The sequence below is a fragment of the Sebastes umbrosus genome, chromosome 15, assembly GCF_015220745.1.
Source record: "Sebastes umbrosus isolate fSebUmb1 chromosome 15, fSebUmb1.pri, whole genome shotgun sequence".
NCBI lineage: Eukaryota > Metazoa > Chordata > Actinopteri > Perciformes > Sebastidae > Sebastes > Sebastes umbrosus.
In genome coordinates, this window is record NC_051283.1 from 29631260 (window position 1) to 29646020 (window position 14761).

Consider the following 14761-nt stretch of genomic DNA (forward strand, 5'->3'; position numbering starts at 1 on the left):
GGCAGGTTCTGTCCTCCATAGTTCTTTCTGTGTTCTTTTATGAACATAATGCTGACATCGGTGTGCATCAAACTTTATCCTCATGTTAGACCTGTTGTACGTTTTATTTTGAAAAAGAAAATTAGAAAATGTGGAGATTTGTGGCTCTTTTAGGTTTTGTACCAAAATCAGGGAGTGTGTCTGTAACAAAACTACAAGCTACAGCCTGAACCTGAATCCTCTGACATCAGAATTAAAAGGAAATCTTTTTTTCTGCAGGTCTTTTGTCAAGAATTTTAAGTTATTCCTGCCTCATTCAGCTGTCTGTGATAATCAGATTTATGTGTCCCTTCTGTCTTCGTGTACATCAACGGCGTCCTGTCGTATCACACGAGACAAAGAGACAGAAATGTGGTGATGTCAGGTCTGAGCGAGGACGGCCTGATACCCATTGTTTCTGTAGAAAGAGAGGACTTATCAGGACAAAACACACGCTCTCCCTCTCCGACCCGCTGTCTCATGCAGATACACATAATTCATCATTGTCGTCAGCTCTGTCAACAGACTGTGTGCCTGGAGGATTCATCGTTTTCTTTATTAAGGCTGGAAATGACTGGTTACGTCAAGGAGGAAACGGCAGGATGACGGCGTTTGATCACAAATTAATCACACATTTTTATCTGTTCAAAATGAAACGGTATAAAATGGTCAGCACATGTGGTTTCCCTGATCCAGATGTCTTAACACCAGATGTGAATCGGGTTGAACAAAGATTGATCAAAAGCACAGTATTTGCTTTGCTCAGTAGCATCTGATCCCTTTTCTTTCTGTCTGCAGGAGTGTGGAGTTACCTGCAGGGGCTGCTGAGGCGTTACGCCGAGGAAAACAACGGCATCAACGTTCTCGCCGGGCCCATCTTCGATTACAACTACGACGGCCTCCGAGACACCACAGAGACGATAAAAGAGTAGGTCTTCAAGCTTTTACCAGTGCAGTATCACCTGTGACTGACAGCCTGATAAACAATAATAACATTATTCCAGTCCCATATGAGAAAAAAAACATCATAAATACACTGTTGAGAAGCTAAAACAGAACATATGTTACAATTTGATCTGATAAAGTCAAGGTAAAGTTGATTCATTCAATTCATCTTATTGTCCCCGGAGTGGAGGACAATTCTGGTGCATCATAAAAAACAAAAAAAAAGCATGGCAGAAAAGTACTGTACATACGACAATAACAAAAACACTATAAACAACAAGTAACAAGAAACATACTGAACATACAACTAGCCAGATTACAGATGTCCATCTCTGCACAAACATATTTTCATTTGCACCTCCGTTATGTACACCTGTCTCAGTCTTTCAGTCCATTGTTCCACTGTAAGGGGTTAATTTTGCACGAAATAGATGCAATAAATACAGATTATTTCCATATAAAGGATCTTGTGAAAACAAGAAAATCTCTTCGTTATAGCAAATATTTTATGTCATGGTGGCAGCAATATATTGCTGTACATTTTAATAGATCATCAGGACAAAGTATTGTGATTTTAAAATGTACAATTCTCTCTATAATCAAACAAATAAATAATTTGCCGTATATGTAACTCTGACCAGCCCGTCTTCTTGGTTGCAGCTGAAATTTAGAAGGCAATTTCACGTGGTTCAGTTTATTTTCAAATGTGTTTATTTTAATTGTAAACAGTTTTTGGTTGCACGTACATCTTCATATTCACTCAGACATATGCAACATCCCTTTTTCTTTTTCCCAAGAATTTTCAAAGAAGTTGGACGCAGGTCATTCTAACACAAAGCTCCATCAGACTGGAATAATCTTCCTCTGTTTCTGAGATCTATTGCCTCTTTCCGTTGCTTCAGGACATCTTTATTTTCTCATCTTAAAACAACCTGTTCATGTTTTTAATTTGTGTGTACTTATAATCTGCAAGCTGTCTGTATCTGTGTATTTGCAGTGTATGTTTGTTATGTAATGCTGTTTTATGTGTTTTTGTATTTGTGTCTATAGGATCCCCTTGAAAATGAGATGCTATATCTCAAGGGGCTATCATATCCTTTCAATAAATTCTATTGATTCTTGTCCAGGTTCTCAGCCGACGGCCCACCCGTCCCCACTCACTTCTACACGGTGGTGACGAGCTGCCAGGAGCTGAACCAGACGGTGGAGGAGTGTGACGGAGCGCTCGGGGTCTTTTCCTTCCTGCTGCCACACCGAGCGGACAACAGCGAAGTGTGCAATGTGAGTTCAAAGACAATACATTAACACAACAACAAGAGGACGACAAGAACAGTGAGTACAGGCCAGTTAACACATTTCTGCCATAGGATGAGAACCAATGTGAGTTCAAACAGTGTCCAGCAGGGGGCAGCGCCGCCCCATCTGTCACTGCAGCTGCATGAATATTCAGTCCAGATGTGTCAGTGATGAAACAAGATGACACACAGTGAGTTAGAGCTCTGTCACCTGTGGAAAGTAACCAATTACGTTTTACTCAAGTGGTGTAACCAAGTCCACATTTAAGGTACTTTTCCTTTAAAACGCTTTATACTTCTACTCAACTACATTTCAGAGGCTTGCACTTCTTACTGCGTTACATTCATCTGATAGCTGCAGCTACTAGTCACTTTACAAATTCCGATTTTACACACAAAACAAATTTTTAAAATATTATGCATTGTAAAATATAACTATATATGAATGTTAATTAATCAGTCCATTATCAGAAAATTAATCAGCAACTCTCTTCATAACTGATAAATGGTTTGAAGTGCATTAGGACGGCATCTCTTAATGGAACAGGAGGATTAAATACAGAAATCAATATTCATGTGCTCCTCTAACTATGAAGAGACACTTGAATAATTGTGAACTTGTCCTTTAAGTCACTTTTCATGCAAACATTTCACGGTTTCAGCTTCTCAAATGTGTGAATTTGCTGCTTTTTTATTGTCTTAAATTGTAGTAAACGGAATAATAATCTGGTTTGGACTTTTGGTTGGACAAAATGAGACATTTGAAGGTGTCACTTTGAGCTCTCTGTAATTTTTCACATTTTACATACGTTTTACAAACCAAACAATCAATCGATTGCAAATCAAATTGAGCTCCCCTTTAACCAACTACAACAGTAAAATCCTGCTTTTACATTAATGCATGAGTAATAATAATCTAATGATAGAATATATAATAGTATAACAGTCACAGGGGACATTTTTCTGCAATAAGTACTTTTACTTTTAACCAAATCATGACGTCCAGACAAATACACTGGCATGTCAGAATCATTGTACGTTTTCACACTAGTTTGACAACTTCTATGTCATTTTAAATGCAGGACTTTTACTTGTACCAGAGTGTTTTTACAGTGTGGTATTAGTAATTTTACTTCAAGGGTAACGCGAGAACGCGCGCTCTGTCTGAGTGAAGGTAAGCAGGCAGCGGAGACGAGGCTCCGGCCACACGCGAGCGCGCATATGCGAACGCGCATGTGTGCCGACCCGCTACATTTATACTCTTAAAAAGTTACAAACAGTCCCTTTAACAACGAGACTTCTCTTTGAGCGGGATTTGGACACAATAACAAACAGACCGGATCGAGAGAAACTTAAGAAAAAGGTTTTATTTCTCTGTAGGGTTCTTTCCATAATGTTGTCAGACACTTATAATACCAATCTGAGTCTGTCAGCGGCAAAAGCAAGAACTTTTATTGAACATAACGTCACACTAACGTTGCTCACTCGCCCTCGCAGCTTGTTTAGTGTTCTCCCTCAATACTGGACTAGTTTCAAAAACAGGTTGAGACATACAGATGTTACCTGTTAATCTCTGACCTCTGGTGAAATGTGGGTCTTTCTCAGAGGAGTTTTTTCCATGTACAAATTCATGGTGACGCAAGTGCAGCAAAAATGCTTTTACATCACTATTTCATACAAACAGGTCATGGCTTTTATTAATTTGTTTTTGGGGGAGGCTGTCGGAGGCAATGATTCAACTCAGTGATTTTTGGTATTCAGTAAATTTCCTGTGATTAGAGACACCTTACCACTGTTCTTCTTTGAGTTACATTTAAAACTTTTAAAGATCATTTTAAGACCAAGAGAAGTGGCACAATTTGGGGAAATATGAGGGTTTTTCAGTATGTTTCAGGAATATTTTTGGACATTTTTTGTTGATTTTTTTTCTCTGACTAAGACAAGCCGGATATGAAGGTAATTTGATGACTAATAAATTGACTTTCAAATGTCCAGAAAACACAAATTTTTATGATTTATGGGACTTTTTCTCAATCCCACGCATCATGTTAGTGTGCATGACTGATGACTGATCTGACTGTCATCTTGCACCTCCACAAACATTTGGACATCAGTTTAAACTGACTCATGTTAAACAACAGAAACAAGACTGTTACTGACAGAAATAGTAACCATAGTGAGTCAAAGTGGGTTTCCTACATGTGAAAGACGTCTCGTGATGCCAAAAGTCAACCAAAAAAGGAGAAGCTGGATCTGCATGGTTGGAACAGTTGTAGTAAATTCTTGCCAACAGTGACGCATAGACATAAAAACACTAACACCTCAACAATTAACATTAAGTTGAAGTGGGACATTATTTTCCAGTGTGCTAACCAGTGGAGAACAATTCAGTTAATCTTCCCAGACTCTTTAGTTTCATTCATGATTCAGAAGTGTAGTGGGATTTATTCTTTCTTGATTGTTAAAGGTGCAGTGTGTAACATCTGGCCACATGCACCAAACAAATAGGGGGCATCATTTCACCTCCATACAATCTATATTTACAGGCATCAATCTATATTTACAGGCTGTCTTATATTCTTCACGTGTGGCGTTGGCCTATAGTTTACGTTAGCCGTCTGTGTGTTTACTGTGACACTGATAGTTTGATAGTTTGTTTATGGGATTAAATCCAAAGTGAGCAGAAATGAGAAAACGACCCGCAGCTTCGTGTCCTCCTCCCCGAGGCCAGGAGACCACCCGGCCAGGAGGAGAGTGGTCGTCACTCAGCAGCAGCCGCAGCAACTAGAATCCAGCCCGCACAAACCCCAGCGCTGGGAGTCACGGTACGTGTCCACAGGGGCGTTTTTGGGCTGCCACTAGACACCAGGAACTTGATTTGACGAAAGCTTTCTCTCGTGGGCTGCTGCTCCTGCAGCTTAAAAACCGGAACAAACATTTTGGAAACTTTTTTTCTCGTATATTACAAAAAAAGTTCACCAAATTTGTTTCTGAAATCATTTAAGGTGAGAAATAAGCCATGCAGTTGCTGAATCTGTCTTCATTTTAGATCGACAACGGTTAGCTAAAACGCTTTTTCGTGAGTTTGGACATTTTGTTTTGGACATTTGTTAAAGGGACTGTTTGTAACTTCTTACATGTATAAATTATTGCGGGTCGGTGTTCAGACAAGACTCCAACAAAAAAAACACGGAAGCACCAAAACCGCAAAGTTATATCTAGTGAAGCCGGTTGTAGGACGCGGGGGAGACCGTAGCTTTGGTCTCCAGGGCCGGAGTCTCTGCTGTACTCTGCTCCTCTGCTCCTCTGCTTGCCTTCACTCACTCACCGCGCTCGTTCTCGCTCTTTCGCTCCACCCTCACGTGCATGCGCTCACACTCCACACTGCAGAAGAGTTAGTAGCTCTGAGAATATCTAGTGAATGTACAGTGGACATTTGGTCAGAAATAACTGCTGCAGCTCCTCCAGACCAACAGAGGTTTCCCGTGTCTTGTGAAGTGACGGGGCTCCGCAGAGAGAAACGTTATCGTCTCCGACCAACACTGCGGTGTCTCCCCTGTTCCCTCCGGCCGCGGTCGGGAGGCTGCAGCAGGAAAAGCCAACACTAGGATCAGCATTGATTCATGGAGAGACCTTGGTCTGGTCAGCTAACATTACTGCCAAGCAGCTGAAATATAGAGTGATATTGTGCTTTTAGCTGACGTGTGTCGCCTCACTGTTTTGAGCGATGCTCGTTCATGTCTATGTTGAGCGAGCACAAGCACAAGCAACAGGATGCTGACTTTCGTTGACTTAACGGCCACAGGTGTCGCTGTTAACAAGACATTTCTGATTCTTACAAACAGTCCCTTTAACTAACGAAATATTCTGCTTCAATCCACATTTGTTGGCATTTAGCCTTTCAAAAACAACATTTTCACTGCGCTAAAAATTCTATTTGCTCTCCCGCTTGCCGGAGGACTTTGTTTGAGGATGGCCACGGCCAAAAACCAAGATGGCGACGGCCAAAATGCCAAACTCGAGGCTTCAAACCCGTAGTTCACAAACCAATGGATGACGCCACGGTGACTACGTCCACTTCTTGTATACAGTGTATGGTTCCTGGTAATGAAGGAACATGTCACCTAGTGCAAAAATGTGGCTCATTGATGTGTTTTTAATAGATTTTGACAACAGTGGCGCTCTGTAGCATAGAGGAAGAAGATATATCAGGCTATGATGCACATACGATACTTGATAGTATATACTTTAATGTTGGTTTTGGTTGATTGTTAAAATCATATCAAATGTGTTCTTCTGCCCCGAAGTAACCAAAACATCATATAATGCAGCTTTAATTATTATTCATTCATTTATTTGTTTCAATTTATTTGCCTTGATACCTATTTAATGTTCAATTTCTTCTTTGAAGACTATAAAACATGCTGTTGTGCAGCATAAGTCATGTTTAAGCTCTCATCTCTGGCTGCTTTCACTGCACACTGGAGGAAACTTGCACGAAGCACATGTGACGTCACTCGTAGGTTTCTGAGGGGATTCTTTTGAAGGCTGTAATTTAGGTTTACCACCTGGATGAATCACAAATTTTCGGTCTTTAAGTGAGCTTAATTTGTAAACCCCAACTTTTGGGAACTCCCTTTCTTTTGCCCAAGCTTTATTCCAGCAAAGATGTTTTAGTTTCCCTTCGTCTGAGGTCTCTGAACGCCTAGTAACGACCGTTCAAACACAGACAATGTGCTTCCCCACATCGTATTTTTACTTTTACTTTGCCAAAAAGAGAAAGCAGAACGTGACTAGTCTGTCTGGTGAAAACATTTCTGGGAAACGATTTATTTAGAGAGGCCATGAAGAGAGAGGATCCATCAGATACTTTCTCCATGACACACTCTCTGAGTCATACTTTTTCAGACATTAAGGATGATTTCAATCACAATTTAATCTTCTCTGCTCGGGACAAGCCCTGCTTGTTAAAAGCCTTTTGAATGGATGTTTTTCTAATGTTTTCAGCAGACCCATTAAGCTGTTATGAGCATGATAAACAGCCAATTCATGCTGAAGGAAAGCCAAAACGCACATTCCCTTTAAATATAAACTGTTCAGCAATGTTGGACTCTTCAACTATGGAGAATTTCAGGCTCACCTCAGAGTTTGACTCTGTGATTAACTTAGTGTTTACAGAAAACTAAAGAGACTCTTCTAAATGAGTCAGGTCTCTTCTTTCTATCTTGTACAGTTTTTGTGACCTAACCAATACGGAGGTCAGTGCATCCGTTTTTATGCCTCCACGCCGGCAACAGCCATTATGTTTTCGGGTTCCCCATCTAGGTTAAAACTGCAGTGTATGTATTATTTTGTTATTTCCACTCTTCTAAAGTCACCAGAATGCAGGAAACAAAGTCTCTGAGGGGAGGACCCACAGACCCCCCGCTTTGGTTTTGAAATCTTCCCATTTTTTAAGGTCTTAAAGGGACTGTTTGTAACTTCTTACACATATAAATCATTGCGGGTCGGTGTCCCATGCGCGCTCACGTGTGGCTACGCTGTTCAGACTCAGACTCCAACACAAACTACACGGAAGCACCAAAACCGCAAAGTTCTATCTAGTGAAGCCCGTCTGTTAAACAGTGTTGGCCGCAGTCGGAGGACGTGGGGGAGACCGTAACTTTGGTGTCCAGGGCCGGAGTCTCTGCTTTACTCTGCTCCTCTGCATGCCTTCACTCACACACCATGCTCCTTCTCGATCATTCGCTTCACTCTCACGTGCATGCACGCACACTCCACACTGCAGAAGAGTTAGTTTAGCTCTGAGAATATCTAGTGAATGTACAGTGGACGTTTGTGCAGAAATAACTGCTGCAGCTCCTCCAGACCAACAGAGGTTTCCCGTGTCTTGTGAAGTGACGGGGCTCTGCAGAGAGAAACGTTATCGTCTCCGACCAAAACTCCGGCGTCTCCCCTATTCCCTCCGGCCACGGTCGGGAGGCTGAGGCAGGAAAAGCCAACACTAGGATCAGCATTGATTCATGGAGAGACCTTCGTCTGGTCAGCTAACATTACTGCCAAGCAGCTGAAATATAGAGTGATATTGTGCTTTTAGCTGACGTGTGTCGCCTCATTGTTTTGAGCGATGCTCGTTCATGTCTATGTAGAGCGAGCACAAGCGCGAACAACAGGACGCTGACTTTCGTTGAGTTAATGGCCAAAGGTGTCGCTGTTAACAAGACATTTCTGATTCTTACAAACAGTCCCTTTAAAAAAAAATGTTTGTCTACATAAAAAATAAAAAAAATATTCCATTTTTTACCCCTTATTGCTACACACTGGCCCTTTAATACACAGCCAGGCTAGCTTCTTTCCACTGCTTCCAGTCTTTACACTATTGCCGCCAGCTCCATACTTGAAACACAAACAAGACAGTGGTATCGATCTTTTCATAAGCATTTCTCCCTTCTAATCCTTCAGAAACACAAACAGAAGAAAAATCTACAATTTGCAATAACATTTCTTCATTTGACTCTTTCACAAAAGTCGTCGTTTGGTATCTTGGATAACAGCGGCATCCAAAAACACTGAATCCAGCTGACTGCTCGCATTATTGACAGGAGCTTCCCCATTCTCCCTCTCATGGGGAATCTCCTCACTGTTGCCAAAAGCCATCATCGCCTCAGCAAGTTGCGGCATGCACAACGTAAACACAGGACTCCAAACATGACTCACTGGGATACTATCTTCTATCTGGAATACACAGACCGTCCTGTCCTACAGCTTTATACACCATAGGTCACATGAGTCAGTCAGTTTCGTTGTCAAGTAAATGTCATTTCGCATCAGATTAATGATGATAAATCACAGTTTAGTAACAAGCACGGTACGTTGAAGTTTATTTAGTGGGTTCAACCCAACACAGGTGATTCCCGGGAGCTTGACATAATGTTGCTGTACATTCTGTACATTATGTACAGCTGTACATTTTTGCTTGTAAATAATAAAGTGGTTCCAGCTTTCAGATATTTTTTCAGTTTAGCCAAACACTGCCGAAAATAGTAGTAGCCTAACCCTTTTTTAAAATCTGCTAAATTTAGCTGCTGTAGTTTAAACTGGTTTTAATTGAAGTTTAAGGTCACAGAGTTCAACATGAGAGCCGTCACGTCTGCCTCAATTCATTTTCTCCTCAATTCATGATCTGCAGAAATTGGGTTCCTGAGAAACTGAAGAGTTCGTAGACAAGTATGTGAATGAATGCAGCGGCACATGAGCTCAGTTTGTCAATATATTCACCAGATCATTGATACTGCGGTAAAGTGCAAGAAAGAGATTTTATTGTCGGTCAAAAAGATTGTACGATATGGCGATACATTTGTGGTAGTGGAAGAAGTATTCAGATCATTTACTTAAATGAAAGTACTAATACCACACTGTGCAAATACTCCACTAGAAGTAAAAATCATGAACATTTTACTAAAGTATAAGTATTTGCAAAATATACTTAAAGTATCGAAGGTAAAAAGGATTAATTTTCACTATTACATATAGTAAGTAGTATTTTACTGTTGGTCAAGGTGGAGCTACGTTTTATCTTAACAATGCATCATGCTTATATGTAAGCATAAGCATATGCAGCATATATAAGCATATTTTTTTAATCTAAAATCTTAACCTGAAAAGTAACTAAAGCTGTCAGATAAATGTAGTGGAGTAAAAAGTGCAATATTTGCCACTGAAATGTTGTTGAGTAGAAGTAAGATTAGTAAGTAAGCCCCTTTTCAACAGCAGGAACTTTCCCCCAGAACTAGGAACCGTTTGAGGAACTCATTGTGTTTGAACCGCAGGGACCAGAGTGTAAACAGAGTTCTGGGGACATGATTGCACAAGCAAGGTTAGAGGGCGAGCGGTAGAAGATTTCCCAGGGCGTCAAATGTCGATGCTGTGTCACGGCCGTCGGGCATTCGACACCGCCGCATAAGGCACCCTTTAGCGCCGGTATGAAACGCAACGTATTTCCATTAACTACGTTGCAAACCCATCCACGGCAAACGCTCAGGGAAAAATGCGCTGGGAGTGACGTAGTTTAAAGAGAGAGAATAGACAAACTGGGCGGATGGGAGGAACGCAAAGCTTTCATCCAGGAAACCGCTGTTTGTGCCCTGTGGGTCACGTTTCACTTTCACGTTACAATCAGCTGTTTGTTCGTGTCCCGTTTTCACAACATTCAGTTTCATTTTCACTGTACAAACATCATTGTTTTAAACCCATCCTGTGTATTTCTTTCCTAAGCCTATAGCAGTTTTGTTGCCTAATCCTAAAGTGACGCCAAAGAGCGTGACAAAGCGGCGGTATGGGACGAGTTGGGATGATAACGTGTTGGACAGACGGCGCAGCGGTGCCGTGAATGAGAGAAAGAAAAGAGTTATTTTCGTATTGTTTCACGTCGGTTACGTTCTAAAGCACAAATATATAACCATCAAACACTCAACAGGTGATTTACTGTGGAGACAGATGCTCTTGTAGTTTCATTTCATTCATTACATCCAACGTGCATCAGTAAATAATGTTGCAGCAGTAAATATCGTCGCAGTTACATAAACAGGCGAGTGTGTTTACTGCTGCGACCAACAGCAGCCGTCTCAAGTCACGTTGCTTTTTCATACGTCAACGGATTATTTCGCCTAACCTTCACAGGTCTTTAGATCCGCAGACAACAGTGGGCTGAAGGAACCTTTAAGTTCCTTGAAAAGTAGTTCCAGGGACTAAAAACTGATCGTTAACTTCTTGGTGGAAACGCGGCTTTTGTTGCATTCCACCATTGTCCCTTTGTATGACGATTTTGGACAGATCCTAGATTTTTGGGATAATCAAAAGTGCAACTAGACTATAAATAATAAAACACACACTGTATATTGTTCCAGTGATATTTCTGAATAATTCTAAGTTGTTAGTCAAATGGTCGGCTGAAAGGTGAAACAGAAAATGTTTGTGTCAAGAGACTCTTGTCAAGAGACAAACACTTCTGAAGAAGCCCCGTTATGTCACATAGAAAAAGGAAGTTAGATTTAAAGGATGCAGCTATAGGAAGGTTTTTTTGTTGCATAATTGTGTCATAAGGAAGTGAGAGAGAGAAGTCCGAGGTTTTTGTCCTTTTTAGGGGAAAAGTCACATTTGTCCCTAAATTAGCTGAACTGTTGAAATCTTCCTAAGAAGCCCCGTCGACGACAATACTCCTCTTGACAGTGACGGCTGTTTTCCTGCCGTGTTCCTCTGAACTGGAAGCTGCTTTATCGTTTTAGTTGCTTCTGGGAAGTTGATGCTCTGAGGAAGCTGTCAGAGCCATTTCAGAGTCGTGTAGATCAAGTAAGATAAGATAAGATATACTTTTATTGTCCCCGTGGGGAAATTTTTCCTGGACTCCGTCCAACTACAGTTAAAAGCACTAAATTAAAACAGCATCAACAACAAGTAGTTTATTTCCTGCCAGGTTGCACTTATCGCACGACTGCAGGGATGTTTTAGCGGAGAATCCTCTGTTTACAAACTGTGTTTGTAAAAATGACTCAATGGCTTTCCTAGAAGTCCAAGAACATTATTGGAAGCAGGTGGTCTGTTTTCCCAAGAGCGGGGTGTCAAGTCGAGTCCTCTGACAGCAGAACAAAATACTTAAAATATACAGTTACAGTTTGGGTGAACTGAGCAGGTCAACAGTAGATGTCACATAGAAGTGGTGTACATCATCTGAAAGCTGGGAACCTGATGATTATTTGAGATGCAGCTCAGCACTGTGTGTCAAGTTGTTCTAGTCATTAATAAGAAATATACATGAATTCATTATAAATTGTAAAAGTGTATAAGGACTTGATGATATAACTATATGATGGTCATCCTCGTGCTCTATTATGTCTCATAAGTTGTTGCAGCAATTTTTGGATTGATACCATTTGTTACACAGATTTGATGCTAAATTTAACCATTTTTGTACCACTGGAGAATTGATCAAAAATGATCAATAATCCCTTCAAAATACCACATTAAGACACCAAGACCTTGAGGAACACCATAGAAAAAGCCATGCTGTGATTTGGCATAAAAAACTTTTGACATTTTGGATATTTCTGCAAGAATTGCATTTTTCCGTGATTGGATGGCGAACACTTCTGTTGTGTAAACTGCTCAGAAACCCCCTTATTGATCAATCTAGCTAGGAAAGCCATCCATCCTCTGCATGCTCTAGGTCTCTAGTCTGATCCATCCATCCTCTGAATGCTCTAGGTCTCTAGTTTGATCCATCCATCCTCTGAATGCTCTAGGTCTCTAGTTTGATCCATCCATCCTCTGAATGCTCTAGGTCTCTAGTTTGATCCATCCATCCTCTGAATGCTCTAGGTCTCTAGTTTGATCCATCCATCCTCTGAATGCTCTAGGTCTCTAGTTTGTGGCTGTAAAGTTTCATGAGGCTGTGATTATCCTAGAGGTCACCACAGGTCATTTTATACAGTGAGGTCAAGTTTCAAAGAAATAGGTCTCACTACAATGAAATGTCTCCTATGGGGACTAACATCATCACACATGAATACAGTTGGGCTCATTGGATCCACAAGAGTCTCAGCTTTACAGTGATACCCAATGTATGTAATTCAAAGACTGTTTAGGGACCAAAGTATGCAGAAATATTCAAACACCATTTTAGAATAGGAGACAATAACACATTTATATTGCATTCAAAAAACTGCATGTGATTATCATGATTATCAGTACCCATAGAACCCATTTTCATTCACATATCTTGAGGTCAGACGCCAAGGGACCTCTTTGAAAATGGCCATGACAGTTTTTCCTCCTCAAAAGTTTCATGTGATATCTGTAGCTTCACTCTAGCTCTAAAGCTGAGGGTTAAAGACAGATTTTACTTCCAACTTTAACCATAAAACATTCAGCTTGCAAAGACAATTGTGCAGCAAAAAATCTGAACTTTTTCAGGGTCAACACTTTGATTTTATACGCCAGAAAAACAACACATGACATGATAAAACGTTAGTTCTAGTTGCTTGTAATGAAACATAAACGGTCTTGAAACTGTGTTTGTATTATTTTACCACCGGCTTCTGTTCAACATCACTCTCTCTATGGTTTAATAGTCATGGTGTGAGTCAAACCCAAACAAATTAAGTATGTTTTAGCATCAAAATCCTGTTTTCCCTTCAAGCCCTTCCAAAACCTTTTTCCCTCGTCATGACCTGACGTAGGTTTCTGCATGATGACGCTGCTACATGTATATACATCCTTATAGTCAGTGTATTAATACAGTAACTTAGATGGCGGTCGGCGTGCTCCCAGTTTGGAGAAGCAGACAGGAGTACCAGCAGGAAGCTAAAGCAACGTACTGCTGTGGACGCCACGTTAGTTCAGATCAGAAAGTCACATGATAACACAAACTAACTAACCGATGGATGCAGTAGCAGACGAGCTACTCCCCTGTTCTGAGAGGGAAAATGACTGTTTATGTGAATGGAGTTTGGTGGCTTTAAAGAGAGCGATATAACGGCTTCAGTCCCCCGTCAAAAAGGGCGGTCTGATTGCGAGGTAAAAAAATTCTAAACAGATATAGATTTGATCTGAACTAACCCTTTCAGTTTTTATACCCCCGTGACGACGTAGTCTAGCGCTCCGCGTGTCCGTCCTTCCGTCCATCCGTCTGTTCGTCCGTTCTCGTGTCACACTTTCGTTCCCGGAGCAGAACTCGGAAACTATTTAACTTAGGAACTTCAAATTTGGTATGATGGTTGACAGTGTGGTCTAGTTGTGCATTTTGGGGTTAGAAGTCCAGGGAGCCCAAAATTTAAAAAATGTTGGCCACTCTGAACTTAAGGAAGGTGAGCTAATAACAAGCTACACTGCGCTCGATGGACTAATTCTTAATTAGTTCAAAAGGGCAAAACCTTTGGAGGGGTTAAGCGGTGAGCCATGTGAGTCATGCGCACTTTTGTCTAATTTCCAAACTTAGTACAGCTAGCGTTGACTCACATTATTCATAACCTTATTTATTAGCTCACTTTTGGTAACTTATGTCACTGCTTTTTGCTAACTGAGTGGGGCGTTTCCATTTGTAAACAAAAGAACTCGCCCTTTAAAGGTCCCTTGTGAGGTAGTGATCAGGACACCGACAGAAACAGCTCAAACTGAAGCAAACTAACCTGTCCTATCCGTCTCGCCCACATTAGATACCATTAGATGCTCGTAAAGATAAATACAACTGCTACCATGTGTTTTCCATTCATGGTGACGTGCAGGCAAGACGGGACCTTTACAAGGTGTGTGGGTGTCTGGAAAAATATTTTGTCAAATGTCACTCTGTTCTTTGAGCTTTTGTTTGAGGCTCTTTGACACGTTCCCATGCAGTCATAGGTCACAGTGACACAGCAGATATCAACAGATTACAACACAACAAAACAAAACAAAAACAAAACATATGTGTCATGGAAGTTTTCTGTCATTGAAATATTAAAAATCACAGT

General features: G+C 40.9%; 1 protein-coding gene across 1 annotated transcript in view; it reads left to right on the forward strand.

Annotated features, from left to right (window-relative positions):
* LOC119503370 (ectonucleotide pyrophosphatase/phosphodiesterase family member 2) overlaps positions 1-14761 on the forward strand; it is a 47027-nt gene that overhangs the window by 23722 nt on the left and 8544 nt on the right. Inside the window, exons 23-24 of the mRNA XM_037795118.1 lie at positions 817-946; positions 2091-2244. Coding sequence (XP_037651046.1) covers positions 817-946; positions 2091-2244 — 284 coding nt within the window. The remainder of the gene's footprint in view (positions 1-816; positions 947-2090; positions 2245-14761) is intronic.